Source organism: Ochlerotatus camptorhynchus, unplaced genomic scaffold (genome assembly GCF_037179485.1).
Source record: "Ochlerotatus camptorhynchus isolate MF236.1 unplaced genomic scaffold, CSIRO-AGI_Acam_v1.1 ptg000105l, whole genome shotgun sequence".
In the NCBI taxonomy this organism is placed as follows: Eukaryota; Metazoa; Arthropoda; class Insecta; order Diptera; family Culicidae; genus Ochlerotatus; species Ochlerotatus camptorhynchus.
This window is the reverse complement of record NW_027040595.1, coordinates 2735353-2751100: the sequence shown is the minus strand read 5'-3', so window position 1 is coordinate 2751100 and position 15748 is coordinate 2735353. Positions and strand designations below refer to the sequence as shown.

Sequence of the window (15748 nt, the reverse complement as noted above, 5' to 3'; positions counted from 1 at the left end):
TTACTAAAAACTATTGGAGTTCTAACGATAGCGCTCGTGGCGAGAAATAGAAAAATGATGATGATCTCAAAATTTTGCACGTTGAGGAAAGATATCTTGAAAAGTATTTATTATCCGAAAGAAATATTTGTCATTTTTTGTAAAGCTGCTACGGGGGAAGAAACCTCAAAAGTTACCCGATAGACGTATAATTTAAATTTTTAAATGTTTCCCTTAGTTTTCATTTGGATCTATACATTTAAACTTTTCTTACCTCGTTTGCACAACCAAATTTATAAAAATACTTTATTCGTTAAATAAAAGCATTTTACAAATATTCTGCCATAGCTCGCCATCGAACAAGCATTTAACGGTCAATATGTAAGTATCATAGTTGGTAGTACCGCCACCTGTGGCGCGCATAGTCAATGCCCTTGCGTTTGACGTTTGCACACTACCGCCATCTGTTCAGCGTACTACCCACCACAGTGTACTCAACAGATGTTTTAGTGACGATGTTTTACAGTGAGAAATATTCAATGTATTATGTCTGTTTGTCTGTGGTACTATGATCATTTTTCTAGTTCTTCTATTTTCCACAAGTGGCACATTATGCTATCGCTAGATTGCCAATTACTGTATATATTTATCCCATAAATACTATTGATGAATTTACGTTACGGTCGTCCAGCAGATGGAAATGATGTTAAAATGATAATGACGTTTTGCTACCTGTCAAATCGTATGGAATATTTTTTAGTACATCATCACTTTTGTGGTTTTAGATTTCAAACCTAGGTGTCGCATGCACTGGTGCAGTTTCGCGTAGATTCATCAATACTGCTCATAACAACTTTGCCTCAGACTTCATTTCGATCAGATGTGGGTGGCATTTTCGTGCTACAATTTATTTAAAAATGACAGAGACGCCATGTATAAAAAAATAAGATTCAAAATAGCTGATTTTTTGTAAAAATGTGAATGATTGCCCACATCACACAATTATGGAAAGTTTTATGCAAATCGGACAAGTTCAAGTCAATATTTTTATTTTTTATCGCATTTGGCCTTGAACTGGTCAAACACTAGTCGAGAGAATATCAAGCAAAATAAATTTTTAAAGATGCATTTTTTTCATAAAATCTAACATAGGTATTGATGATGAAATTATCATACAATCTTTTTCTCAAAATTGAAAAGGTACTGTCAACTTTTATAAACAAAACATTGATACAGGAGGGCTCAACGAATGAGATTTTCGAACACTGCCCTCATTCAAAAACAAATATTTCACAGATACCCGAAAGTTAATTGTTTGAACATCTGTTTTCAAAGGAAGCTTCGAAATCGTTGAAACTAAACAAACAAATGTAACGAAACTAAAATGTTCAACAACAGTTGCCACCGTTCCCAGTAAGAGTAGGCTCTGCTGCATATTCCTCAATTTACCACAAAACATATAGCAACGAGATGCATGCCTCGGGTATGTTCTCAACAGTGTTAAAAGCAACAGCTGATTAAGCTGAACCAAATTATGCCTACGTTAAAAAAAGAACCAACAAAACACTCAGTCTAACTTTGTGATCCAATCTTTGCGGTCATGCATCTTATCGAAACGTTGCTGTGGCTAGTTTGGGTGCCGTCCGTTCTACTGACGGACTCAACATACGACGATAAACACAACTCTTATCAACCCGGACAATCAATCGGCATACTGGTGAACACATTGAATAAAATTGTCAACGCTCCATCGTACCGGGATCAGCCAAACCAAAACCCCATATCGGCCTTCACATCTTGGCTGCCCATCAACGAACAGTGGGAGATTGATCCAAATGCATTATCAAAAGTGCTAAGTGAAACAGTAAAGTGATTGATTACAAAATGAGAACCATGTTATAGATGAAGTTGAATCGATTTATTTAAACTTGATTTTGAACTTACAAACCTTTATGGCTTTTTCATTTACTAGAAAAGAATTCAAGTGCGTGCGATGACGGTATTGCTGAATCTAACCCGGATGGTTCCAGTCCCCATGTTCGCATTGGGGCTGACAAAGTCCTGCAAAGTTTCCACCGTTGCCTCGGTGCTCCGATCGAAGGGGTAGCCCATGGCTCGAGTATCCGGATAGAGCTTATCGCGCAAACCGCAGAACGAATGAGCGTCGTCACATGGGGCATTGCTGTGGGGTGAAATGCTACCGTTAGAGTTTGATCGATCGAGAAATTTGAATAGAACTTACGGATCCTGGGTTTGGTTGACCGCATCGATGGTATAGTCCGAAACCATGGCAAAGATGTCGAACTGGACGCCATCGCCAGTGGCTCCCTTCGGTATGAGCATGTGCTGTGGCCATCCGCAACCGCAGAATCGGAACTGAGCCAGTGCGTTGGCGTTGGTGGGCGTGGAGCTCGTTCCAACGGCACGGAACGTTCGCTCGTACGGGATCGTCACGCTAGATTGATCCGAACGGCGGACGATCGTATTGCCACCGGGGTTCACTAAAATGAGTGTTGTTAGAGGTCGTGTTGCATGGATTTGCTAGAATCTATGATGATTGATCAAGAGTTATGATACTTCTAACCATGATGCGAATTATTCCGAACAAATTGACTGTGGCTGCAGCTGATCCCGAGTAGGAGAAAATTACTAATGAATAGCTAATTCTGACCTGACACTAAAATTTGGTATTTACCAGCATGACATAAGAGGTAAAATACCAAAGAATAATACCAAAAAGTTGCATGCAATATACTTTGTACCTAATTTGGGCCCATACATAAATTCAGCAATCGGCTAGATTTTCAATAGCGACCATAAATATCCATTATTACCGTCCCAATGACGCGTTCATCTATATAAAATAGCAATAAATAGCAGATTTTTAGCGATGAGCCCAATCTTCGATCCATACGCCAACATTAGAGCCATTCCCCCTATTTGGATACCAAAAAATACCTGGGATGGTATTGTGGGAGCATTTTTTGTGTGCTTCAGCCGACCGTTCTCCTCCTCAACTTCTTGAAGATCAAGGGCCGGTAGCCTGTCGTTATTTGCGCGTACTCCAAGGTCGGTTGCCGTACCACCTTTGTTTTCTGCTGCATAACCATTCAGGTGCTCGTCAATCACCTCACACTCGTTCGTGAGAATGTTACCGTCCAAGTCCTTGTACATATCGGCTTGCGGCACGTAGCCTTTGCGCGAAATATTTTGCTTCTCGATTTTCCATCGCCTTCGGATTCCAAAGTTGACACGATACCCTGCCATAATGCGTATTTGAATTTCTCTGTTGGTATCATTTTCGGTGGTCACCAGTGAGCCCAAATATACGAACTGGTTGATCAGCTGGATTTCGTCACCAACAGCTAAATCTATTGTTTACAAAATCAATTCCATTCTTGAACACTTTATACTTAACCTACTCTGATTTTTGTACTAAAATTATGAATCGAGATTTTTTTTTCAAAATGACTTTTATAAATTGTAGCACGAAAGCATGACTTCTAATCAAAACGATGTCTGAGGCAAAGTTGTTGGGAAAAATTTACACGTTAATTTTGTATAGGGTAAGCGCTCCTATAGTTGCGGTACATGAAACATGCAAACTTTATGTATGTTTATAACGAGGGAGACAGAAATAATCCGCTCTACATTTCATATAACGGATTTCTATAAAGTTTGGTTCAAAATTTAGATGTTTTTTTTTTGATAAATTCGATTTGTAATGAATATATAATATCATAACACGCACCTGCCGATATTACCCGATTTTATCCACTATTCATCGGAAATATATTGTGTTAAAATTATCGAATATTATGTTGATGTTATTTTTAGTGTGTTTCGTTATGTGAACTGTCACTTTCCAGAGCACTTGCTTTTGTGATTGTTTGAAGTTCAAACTCTGGAAGCAACGAGTTTTGCACCGATATTTGGCAACAAAATTGATGACCACCAAACGTGACCAAACCCAAGACCAAACGATAGATACCATCGATGCAGATGTTCACTGGATGCCTAAGATATTGGACAAGTCTGGTGATGTGGTGCAGGAAATTAGCAGGACATATCCGATAATTCCCATTCGTGACATATAAATTAAGGAATAAGTGCCCCAAAGACACCAAAACGGTTTAAGGTGTTTCGCTGTGAGATCCTTATTCTCGAAACCATTTAGAAACTTTGAGTGCACAAATATCAGCTTCTACGATACGTACCACAATGAAACTGTTACTCCACATTTGCTGTACTGCAGTATACACGAAGTATCAATATCAGGTGAAATGAGGTATTGATTTCCGAGATGTGTGTAATTGAAAATTCGAAGTGGAAGTGCATGTATAGCCTACGTGGTGGCCATTTGTGGACTCTACAAGGAATCACCTTAAGGTGTTTCGCTGTGAGATCCTTATTCTCGCTACCACTTCGAAACTTTAAGTGCACAAATATCAGCTTCCACGGCACGCACCACAATGAAACTGTTACTCCACGTTTGCTGCGCTGCAGCATACATACAGTAGCAATTTCAGGAGAAATGGGGCACTAATTTCCGAGATTTGTGTAATTGAAAATTCGAGGTGGAAGTGCATTTATAACCTACGTGGTGGCCATTTGTGGACTCTACAAGGAATCACCTTAAATGATTTTTGAACAAACTATTTTCGAGAAGATTTATCCACCAACTAAAGGATGGATCAGCAAACTTGTAATGACTAAAGAGCCTAAATTTATAAAGAGGTGACATGTCAAAATTGGAACAATCGATTGTATGTCAAAATCATAGGAAAAGTCATTCCAATCGAGCAGAAGATCTGTCAAATGGATAAGATGTCATCTCTTTATAAATTCAGGCTCTTTAGTAATGACCTTATATTGCAAACTGAAGCTCACCTACGCAAACCAATTCCACTATAGAATAGAAGAGAATTTTCCCTAGCCGACGGTGTTGCTGATTTGGCAAGGTAAGCTTCGATTCGTGAGAAAAGAGCATAACAATATTTGATTAGCAAGGCTGATTCACCCTTTTGTATTGTTAGTTGACATTTCGCTACACGCTAACTTGAAAGTACGCATTAATGGTTGAAAAAGACCCATTTTGAAGAAAAGTGGCTTAACTCATTAAATGAGTAAAAAATTTACCCATTAATGAGTATCTGTTACCCATTAATGAGTAATTGTTAATCATTAATGGGTAACAGATACTCATTAATGGGTAAAATTGTTTAATCATTAATGAGTTAAGCCACTTTTCTTCAAAATGGTTCTTTTTTTACTCATTAATGAGTACTTTCAAGTTAGCGTGTACGTTCCTTTCTTCTAAACAAACGGCTGTCACCGTTACCTGTCATGATAATTATAAAGATGTGACCTGATATCAGCGGTGTGACCAGCCCAGAGAGTTCTCTACCACGGTTAGTATTAGTGAGCAGTTTCACTAATACAAGCGTTTTACTGGTTGAAAATAAAAAACAAACCGCTGTCAGGTCGAACACTTTGACAGCTGATTTCGTGGTTGAAAATAATAAACAAATCGATTTTACACGGCTACACTAGCAACGTTGTATTGGTGAAATCCTGCGACAAGAAGTCAAGTGGCAGGCGCGTAGGCAACATGTCATACCGTGACAGCGGGCCCAGCACAGCAAAATAAATGATTTGAGCCCGGGACATGCTGCCTACTGTCAAAAGCTGCTGTTGGTATAGACCTTGTCACTGGCCTGGGTGTGACCGATAAAAATCGATATAGGGGAAATGCAGGTAATGTCGGCGTAAGTGTCCCTAATTTGGGTCCATACATAAATTCAGCAATCGACTAAATTTTCAAAAGCAACCAAAAATATCCATTAGTAACGTCCCAATAACGCGTTCATATAGATAAAATTGATAAATAGCAGATTTTTAGCGATGGGCCCAATCTTAGATCCATAGGCCAACATTAGAGACATTTCCCCTAGTCGTTGTTAGAGATTTACACATTTAGATTTAGATTTAGCCGAGATGGGCACCACGGAGCAACTCGGCATTTTATTTTGCTGAGTCTCAGTGAAAAACTTGTCGCTGGTTTTCGCTGAGATCCAGCAAAATAAAAAGCTGAGTTGCTCGGTGGTACCCATCTCGGCAAAAAATCAAAGTGTGTAAGCTCGAGTAAATCGGATGCTGCCGATAAAATGGATGTCTTCGACTATAAATCAATAAATCAAACTTAAGTGTAATGTTTGGAAAAATGTGAATAAATCTGGGACTTTTATTCTCCTCGGTTTATATTATGACTTTTTAATCAAGATAACAACGACAACTTTAACCGTGTAAATATTGCCTTAAGAGACTTTATTTTTCCCTAAAACTTCGCCTCAGAAGACATTTCGATTAGAAGTAACGTTTTCGTGGATCGATCTTGCCCTTTGAAGTTTTTAATATATGTGAATTACTATGGAAAAAGAGAACTTTTTGTTCTCCTCGTCCTAGCCTTTTGCCATGATGATTTTCAATTATCGTATAACCCCGTTAGTTTGAATAGCTAAAATAGAAATCAAATTGCACTCATTTAGAATGTTCACACTTAAGGGCCACCCACAATAGATCAGTTTGCGTTGCGTTGACGTAAATTTGACAGTTAGACAATCTATTTCTTTCACTTTGCCGCAACGCGTCCGATCCAGATCTAATGTGCGTGGGCCTTTAGACATAGCTTATTTTACACGAGATGGAATCCATCTTTGACATAAAGGATGAAACGTAAACACACATGTCATATAAAATTAGGTGCTCCTAGGCCAAAAAGTTCTTTACTCGGCGAAAAACACCTTTGATTGAGCTGAATTTGGGGTCAGTTATGACTCAATTTTATGTTAAAATTGACGCTCGGATATGTCAGTCTCAGAGCACCTAAATCTACATGATTTTTCTAGCCGTGTATTTAACTGGTGACCCCATACATGTGCGTGAAGCCATTGAGCATCTGTGTAGGGGTACCCCAAGTAACAATTTCCAGTTGAAGAAACGCTTTCGTTTTGATTTTGTTCAGCTGCATGTTGAATAATAATTGCACAATGTGTTAACCACAACTTTTATAAAACCCTTGTTTACACTGGTTTGGAGAACCTATACAACTGCAACACAAAGGTGTTGTCTAACGTATTCAGTAAAACGTTTATCCAAAATCAATTTCTTGTTGAAGAAACGCTTCCATTGTGATTTTATTCAACTGCATGCTGAATAATAACTGTACAATTTGTTTATTACAACTTCTGTAAAACTCTTGTTTACACTGGTTTGGAGAACCTGTTCAACTACAGCATTATATGTATACGCGGTATAGGAGTAGAAGCAACTTTTATACAACGGTTATAGATACATATTATACTCAAGCTTTATTATTTTGGTGAAAGCTCTTATACAACGTTTGTAGACACTTCTTGACAGCTGCTTTGAAATTTAGTAGAGAGTAAACCTGAGAGGCGTTTGTTGCACTCTTTTATGACTCCTAAATAATCATTGTACAGCAAGCGGTGAAAAGCGTTTATAGCACTTTTCAATGACTCCTTAACAACCGGATAGAAGCAACTTTTATACAACGTTTATAGATACATATTTAAACTCAAGCTTTATTATTTTGGTGAAAGCTCGTATACAACGTTTGTAGACACCTCCTAACAGCTGCTTCGAAATGTATTAGAGATTGAACCTGAGAGGCGTTTGTTACACTCTTTTATGACTCCTAAATATTAATTGAACAGCAAGCGGTGAAAAGCGTTTATAGCACTTTTTAATGACTCCTTAATAACCGTTGTGTAAGTACTCACAATATTCACAGATTAAAATTAGTTTAACAATTGTCGTGGTACGCCAAAATAATTGCTTGTACAGTTTTTATTAATTTAATTTATTTGTGCACATTGAAAAAATTTTGTAATTATGCCATAATTCACATTTTGTGATCATGGAGGAAGTAGTAACAAGCATCTGTTTAATCTTTGATTGATATTCTTTCAATTAATCTCTCTAATCATTAATTGAGAGAATTTATCTAGAAATGTTATCGTTGATTATATGATATATGTCTTAAATTAATGTTTGCATTTATTAATAACACCTATATATAATTTACCTCTACTCCACCAAAGGTTTCTCGAAGCAAGATTCGAACTCATGATCCCGGATTGCCAGCCGCTTCTGTTTCCATCTGCTCTATTCTTGAATACATATTTTGATCATATGAGAGAAGTATATCAAGCTCATCTTGAGTAACTTCTCTTGCAGTCGAATAATCATTGCCTTATGATTATATAAACATGCCTATCACTTGTGCTATTTTTAGCAACAAAATTGTGGTTGGTCGAACGTAAACAATGATTTAAGAGTGCTCCAAGCAGTTTTTGAAGCTTTTAACCAAATGGCAATACAACTACATTCTTGTACAACTCTGGAAGCTATTATTCAACGTTTGATCAACTCAGGTGTTGTATAAGAGCTCCCAATGGTTTGTTTTGATGCGTTTATTTCACGTTCTATATAGCTCTTGTCAATCAGTTTAACCAAACGTAAACAATCATTTAAGAGTGCTCCAAGCAGTTTTTGAAGCTTTTAACCAAATGGCAATACAACTACATTCTTGTACAACTCTGGAAGCTATTATTCAACGTTTGATCAACTCAGGTGTTGTATAAGAGCTCCCAATGGTTTGTTTTTAAGCGTTTATTCCACATCCTATATGGCTCCTGTCAAACAGTTTAACCGAACGTAAACAATCATTTAAGAGTGCTCCAAGCAGTTTTTGAAGCTTTTAACCAAATGGCAATACAACTACATTCTTGTACAACTCTGGAAGCTATTATTCAACGTTTGATCAACTCAGGTGTTGTATAAGAGCTCCCAATGGTTTGTTTTGATGCGTTTATTCCACATCCTATATGGCTCCTGTCAAACAGTTTAACCGAACGTAAACAATCATTTAAGAGTGCTCCAAGCAGTTTTTGAAGCTTTTAACCAAATGGCAATACAACTACATTCTTGTACAACTCTGGAAGCTATTATTCAACGTTTGATCAACTCAGGTGTTGTATAAGAGCTCCCAATGGTTTGTTTTGATGCGTTTATTCCACATCCTATATGGCTCCTGTCAAACAGTTTAACCGAACGTAAACAATCATTTAAGAGTGCTCCAAGCAGTTTTTGAAGCTTTTAACCAAATGGCAATACAACTACATTCTTGTACAACTCTGGAAGCTATTATTCAACGTTTGATCAACTCAGGTGTTGTATAAGAGCTCCCAATGGTTTGTTTTGATGCGTTTATTCCACATCCTATATGGCTCCTGTCAAACAGTTTAACCGAACGTAAACAATCATTTAAGAGTGCTCCAAGCAGTTTTTGAAGCTTTTAACCAAATGGTAATACAACTACATTCTTGTACAACTCTGGAAGCTATTATTCAACGTTTGATCAACTCAGGTGTTGTATAAGAGCTCCCAATGGTTTGTTTTGATGCGTTTATTCCACATCCTATATGGCTCCTGTCAAACAGTTTAACCGAACGTAAACAATCATTTAAGAGTGCTCCAAGCAGTTTTTGAAGCTTTTAACCAAATGGCAATACAACTACATTCTTGTACAACTCTGGAAGCTATTATTCAACGTTTGATCAACTCAGGTGTTGTATAAGAGCTCCCAATGGTTTGTTTTGATGCGTTTATTTCACGTTCTATATAGCTCTTGTCAATCAGTTTAACCAAACGTAAACAATCATTTAAGAGTGCTCCAAGCAGTTTTTGAAGCTTTTAACCAAATGGTAATACAACTACATTCTTGTACAACTCTGGAAGCTATTATTCAACGTTTGATGAACTCAGGTGTTGTATAAGAGCTCCCAATGGTTTGTTTTTAAGCGTTTATTCCACATCCTATATGGCTCCTGTCAAACAGTTTAACCGAACGTAAACAATCATTTAAGAGTGCTCCAAGCAGTTTTTGAAGCTTTTAACCAAATGGCAATACAACTACATTCTTGTACAACTCTGGAAGCTATTATTCAACGTTTGATCAACTCAGGTGTTGTATAAGAGCTCCCAATGGTTTGTTTTGATGCGTTTATTCCACATCCTATATGGCTCCTGTCAAACAGTTTAACCGAACGTAAACAATCATTTAAGAGTGCTCCAAGCAGTTTTTGAAGCTTTTAACCAAATGGCAATACAACTACATTCTTGTACAACTCTGGAAGCTATTATTCAACGTTTGATCAACTCAGGTGTTGTATAAGAGCTCCCAATGGTTTGTTTTGATGCGTTTATTCCACATCCTATATGGCTCCTGTCAAACAGTTTAACCGAACGTAAACAATAATTTAAGAGTGCTCCAAGCAGTTTTTGAAGCTTTTAACCAAATGGCAATACAACTACATTCTTGTACAACTCTGGAAGCTATTATTCAACGTTTGATCAACTCAGGTGTTGTATAAGAGCTCCCAATGGTTTGTTTTGATGCGTTTATTCCACATCCTATATGGCTCCTGTCAAACAGTTTAACCGAACGTAAACAATCATTTAAGAGTGCTCCAAGCAGTTTTTGAAGCTTTTAACCAAATGGCAATACAACTACATTCTTGTACAACTCTGGAAGCTATTATTCAACGTTTGATCAACTCAGGTGTTGTATAAGAGCTCCCAATGGTTTGTTTTGATGCGTTTATTTCACGTTCTATATAGCTCTTGTCAATCAGTTTAACTAAGGTGCTATAAAAGTTTTCGTAGGTCTTATAAAGCATATAGGTAAACCGAACGTAAAAAATCATTTAAGAGTGCTCCAAGCATCTTTTGAAGCGTTTAACCAAAAAGGCAATACAACTACATTCTTGTACAACTCTGGGAGCTATTATTCAACGTTTGATCAACTCAGGTGTTTTATAAGAGCTCCCAATTGTTTGTTTTGATGCGTTTATTCCACGTTCTGTATAGCTCTTGTGAATCAGTTTAACTAAGGTGCTATAAAAGTTATCGTAGGTCTTATAAAGCATATAGTTAAACCGAACGTAAACAATCATTTAAGAGTGCTCCAACAGCTTTTAAAACTTTTAATCAAATGGCAATACAACTACATTCTTGTTCAACTCTGGAAGCTATTATTCAACGTTTGATCAACTCAGGTGTTTTATAAGAGCTCTCAATTGTTTGTTGGGACCAGTTTAACAATGATTAAATAAGCTTTGTTTAATTGCAATTTTAGCTTTTCAAACTAACAGGTAACTCTAAGTCTAGAAAGTTCCCAAGAAACGTGCTCAACTTTTTGACTCTCTTCGGTCCCAAGCTAATCAATGCACCCCTCAAAATATAAGAAAATCCATGAACCCCCCATTTTATTTGTCAAACTTTCATAGCGAATCAAAACAAACATAGTGTAGTCCAGAATGGGGTACGTTAATCGATTTGCTTGGAACCAATGGGCTAGTCAAGTAGTGAGCCAATTTAAAACCGTTAGTTTCCACCGTAAATCATCATGGAAAAAGGTTAGGACGAGGAGAAAAAAAAATTCTACGATAATCAATAAGTGGTCTACACGGCTAAACAAAAAAAAACCCAACGATTGAGCTGTTTCAACTAAACATTGTGTTGGTGTCTTTCATTTGCCCTCACGTTTGTTGTCAAAAACGGGAAGCACAATACAACCTAATGGGGATCTTCAGTGCACCAAGTTAACGTTGAGTAAGTGGTGTTCAACTTAATACTGAACAGTTTGAACTTGACGTTTTGTGAAAACAACCTACACAGAGAAAAAAAAGTATCCTAAATTTAAATTGTTTTTCCTTAATTTTGGGTAATTTTGAGTTTTGCACCCCACTCTCACTTTTTGTTGTTGTTAAACACGGAACGAGAGATTCGATTTTCTCATGACTATCGTTCAATAAGCTATTAGTGAGTATATGAGATATTCTCAAATTGGAGCCAACTGGGTAGAAAATACTCACGAGTAATTAATTATTTTTGCCGTAGTCAAATAAGCGGTTTACCGGAAATTAGCTTATTGAACGGAACATGGGAGCTGAGCGGGGGGGGGGGGGGGGCGACTCTATCTACAATGCAGGAAAATTGTGTTTTGCTGTTGTTAGCTGCACGCACGCTGAGTAGATAGAGAGAAGATTGATGACGATTCTGAAGATTTCCTGCAAAAAGATGATGCGCGATGCAAGTAGATGCGAGAAATGAAAGAAGATTTTTCGAAGATCGATTCGCCAATGTGAGATTTGTTGAACACCTTGAATTGAGAATTAAATGTGTCGCTCCCCTCGGAGATGAGTGAAAAGAACTTAATTTTGGGTAATTTTTCGATTCCGTGTACAAGTACATAATCTCGACAGTGAGCATTCATAAGGGCGTATACGCGATGATCGATTCTCTTCATCGATTTTCTCTTTTCTTAATAACTCGCTAGATTTAACGTTTGTCGATGCGTTTGTTGTTGTTTTTGAAAGCCAATACAACCTATTACAACTCTACATTGAACAAATTCTACAAAATTGTTTCGCTTAGCTGTAGCAATGCAAAGAGAAAAACGATGAAGAGAATCGATCATCGCGTATACGCCCTTATGCATGCTCACTGTCGATCTGTTTACATTCAAGTCAGTGCTAACATTTGAAAACGGCACAAAAGCCATTTGTAAACAAATGGTTTGTGGGCCCTTTACTCACTACTTGAAGTACACCCACGCGACACAACAGCAACATCGGGTAGGGGAAATTTTCCCCTTCCTGACGATGCTGTTGGTTTGCGTGGGCGTTCTTCGGGTAGCGAGTAAAGGGCCCACAAACCATTTGTTTACAAATGGCTTTTGCGCCGTTTTCAAATGTTAGCACTGAAGTAAATGAAAACAACTTCAAGCGTGTTAACTCAAAATTAAGTTGGCCTACACAACTTTCAACCTGGGTGAAAGGAACTCAATATTAGGTACTGATTTCTATTCGTGTGCGGATAATGAAGTTATCCATAAATCATCATGGCGAATGTCTAGGACGCGGAGAATCAAACAACTTTCACGGGGTCAGCCATTATGAGATCACAACCAAATGAACTCAATTTTTAAGAGAATTGTCAGGACAAGATTTGGATTCGATTGAGCTGTGTTAAACAATATAATTTTCCATATCCTTTTTGTAAACACTAGCGCACTTAGTGGCGGAAGGCAAGCTTTGGCTGAAGTTTATATGGGCAGCATGCTTTGATAATGTGAGTGGCCATAGAAAACCCGTGTGAATCGCATCGCATGATGAACAAATAAAATTTTCCTCTTTTTGATACACTGACTTGTTCACACTTCCACTTCTGTTCTGTGCTTCACGTTTTCAGAAGCACAAATCTCACCACGCAAAAGCCGTGTTCATCTGAAAATTTAACACGATGCTTGCTTTTCAACAACACTTTCAACTACGTATATTTAGTGAATCGTTAGTCATGTGCCGCAAAAAATTCAAAGTGACTAAACAGATGGCATGATAATATCAATACTTACACGTCACAGTCGAGGTATCCATTTCGATAAAGTACAACCGTTGCTCCTTGAATGACAGCGGTGTTCCACGCTCATCTACCTTCGGTGCCAACCAAATACGCAGGGTTCCCTTCCGAACGGCTCCGGTATCATTGTTCACTTGGACACGGAACATAAACGGTGCATGTTGAAGATGGGTGAACGAAGCAAATACGTTACCCTCGGGTCCGAAGTCCAGGCCGGATGCCAGATCCACCTGCGATCGTTGCCAGTAGCTCAGAAGCGTGTTCGGTGGAGTGTTGGCACGGGTCAACTGTACTCCTACAGAGCTGACTGTTACGCCGGGGAATGACAATTGCGACGAGGTGTACGGAGTCAGTTGGTCTTTGAAACGACGGAAAACCTGATCGATCATTCCATGCCAGCGGTAGAAAATTGGGTCACGCATAGCCGTCGTCACGTCTCCCATGACACCGTAATCTTCCAGGTAGCGATAGTCAGGGTCATGGATGTACGCAATGACGTTATGTCCCATGTTGTGGAGACTACCGTATAGACGTCGATTTGGAGTCAAGCTCGATGACTCAAGAATGTCTCCCAAGATATCAATGCCACGTGTTTCATCAAGTGGAATGCGGGTTCCATTGGTGTCCAGAACAAATCCTTGATCAATAGCCTCCAGAATGCGATCACGCCACCGCTCAAGATCGTTAACCTGCACGATGGTGCTGTTATCTACACGATTAACGTCCTGTAGGGCGATGTTGGCGTGTCTACCCGGGTAAGATCGAGCATTTGAACTGCGGATCATCTTAGGGAAGTATGCTTCTGGGATTGGTTCCCGAAGATTAGACAATGCTCTAACTCTTGCTAACCGATTGCAGAACCTTTCATTGTTGTAGCGGGCAATCAGTTGACTGTGCATATAGTAGAACAGTTCGCCTCGACGATCTTTGCGGACAACCGCATCGGGACCATCGCCAGGGTACACCAAATGCCAATGCCAGTGATGCATGTTGACACCGATGTCCTCGCGGAAGTAGGCAAGACGTTGTTCCTCTTCACGGTCGGAAGCAGTGTAATTCGGGGGGATGTCAATCACCATCTGTGGAAATACATAAAAGGAGAACCGTGATAGATTTTCTGTAACCGTATTCACTGACATCTCTCGTACCCGACTGGCCTGTTGAACGACTGAGCCTTCCTCACGCAGCTTCGGGAATACAGCTGGATCAACAAATTGATCCGGAAACAGAGAAACGATCGAAGGAATATTGACATTTTTGGTGTCAGGGCGGTGTTGAATGGCAACGGCTAGGGCGTACTGGAATAAAACCGGGTTCAGTCGATCTCGGCTGTAGGTCGCCACGCTCATCAGTGTAGGAATATCTGGCTGAGCGATGAACAGAGTAATCAAAGCCGCAGCTGCTTCTCGATGTTTTTCAACGAACAGAGAAAACCCTCCACGCCGATCGATGCTAGCGGCAAAGGACAGGTCCGGTGGGGCTGAAGTGCGTACAGGAATCCGTTGCTCGGCATCTCCAGAAAAGCGAGATTGAAGCTCCGCTCCAATCGGACGGTAACGATCGGTTAGGAAGTCATCCGGAACATCGATGACCGTCTTACCGTCGTTCTTCGGCAGGAAGGTGGGCTCCAGAGGACGTTGGAGAAGAGCGAGTAAGTTGTTTGCCTCGGTCATGATTCTAGCACTGAAATTCTCGAACACTTGATAGATGAACTGTTTGTGACATACTAAGCTGCGAGTCACAGCTTTGCTTTTATAGTATATACGATACTAACCGCAAACATATCGCACAACCACAACGCACGATTTCCATGGAAAATTTCGGATAACGGTTTCCAAAAACTCTTAACACACTTGATAGAATGAAATTTTATGAAGACGCTTTTATTTTAACGCTGATTGCAATAAATTAACTATACTGGTCTTCAACCTTCAAGTTGAAAATGCATTTCACTTAAAGCTTGAATCCGTCCTGGAGCTTCTTGCCGACTCCGGAGATGTCGTCCTTGGCTTTGGCCGCAGCGTCCTTAGCCTTTGCGGTGGCATCATCGACCTTCTTCTGAGCATCCTTCGGGCCAGGTGTGGTCGTGGCATCCTTATCTACCTTGGAAGCATCGGGAAGGTCGGCCTTGGCCTTATCCGCAGCACCTTTGACGTCCTTGGGTGCATCCTGAGCGTACACGGCGCACACAAGTCCAACCAGCAGGAAAACCAGAGTCAGTTTCATTTTGATTGTTTTCTTTGTTTCACTTGCTTTCAACCGT

General features: G+C 39.3%; 2 protein-coding genes across 3 annotated transcripts in view; both read right to left on the bottom strand.

Annotated features, from left to right (window-relative positions):
• LOC135699305 (phenoloxidase 8-like) overlaps positions 1–15204 on the bottom strand; it is a 35934-nt gene extending 20730 nt beyond the window's left edge. The window contains exons 1-4 of one of the 2 annotated variants that reach the window (XM_065219548.1): positions 14634–15204; positions 13481–14564; positions 2222–2480; positions 1922–2161 (exon numbers count right to left, since the gene is read on the bottom strand). In XM_065219548.1, the coding sequence (XP_065075620.1) occupies positions 1960–2161; positions 2222–2480; positions 13481–14564; positions 14634–15158 (2070 nt within the window). In that variant the 5' untranslated portion in view covers positions 15159–15204 and the 3' untranslated portion in view covers positions 1922–1959. Of the gene's footprint in view, positions 1–1921; positions 2162–2221; positions 2481–13480; positions 14565–14633 lie in introns of those variants that run through there. The other variant, XM_065219549.1, reaches the window with a different exon arrangement.
• Positions 15205–15372: 168 nt separating this feature from the next.
• Positions 15373–15748, bottom strand: LOC135699328 (uncharacterized). The gene has a single exon (XM_065219578.1). The coding sequence runs from the start codon at positions 15709–15711 to the stop codon at positions 15439–15441; it is 273 nt and encodes a 90-aa protein (XP_065075650.1). The 5' UTR covers positions 15712–15748; the 3' UTR covers positions 15373–15438.

Coding starts and splice junctions, on each gene's coding strand:
- LOC135699328 (XM_065219578.1), bottom strand. CDS start 15,711: ATGAAACTGACTCTGGTTTTCCTGCTGGTTGGACTTGTGTGCGCCGTG.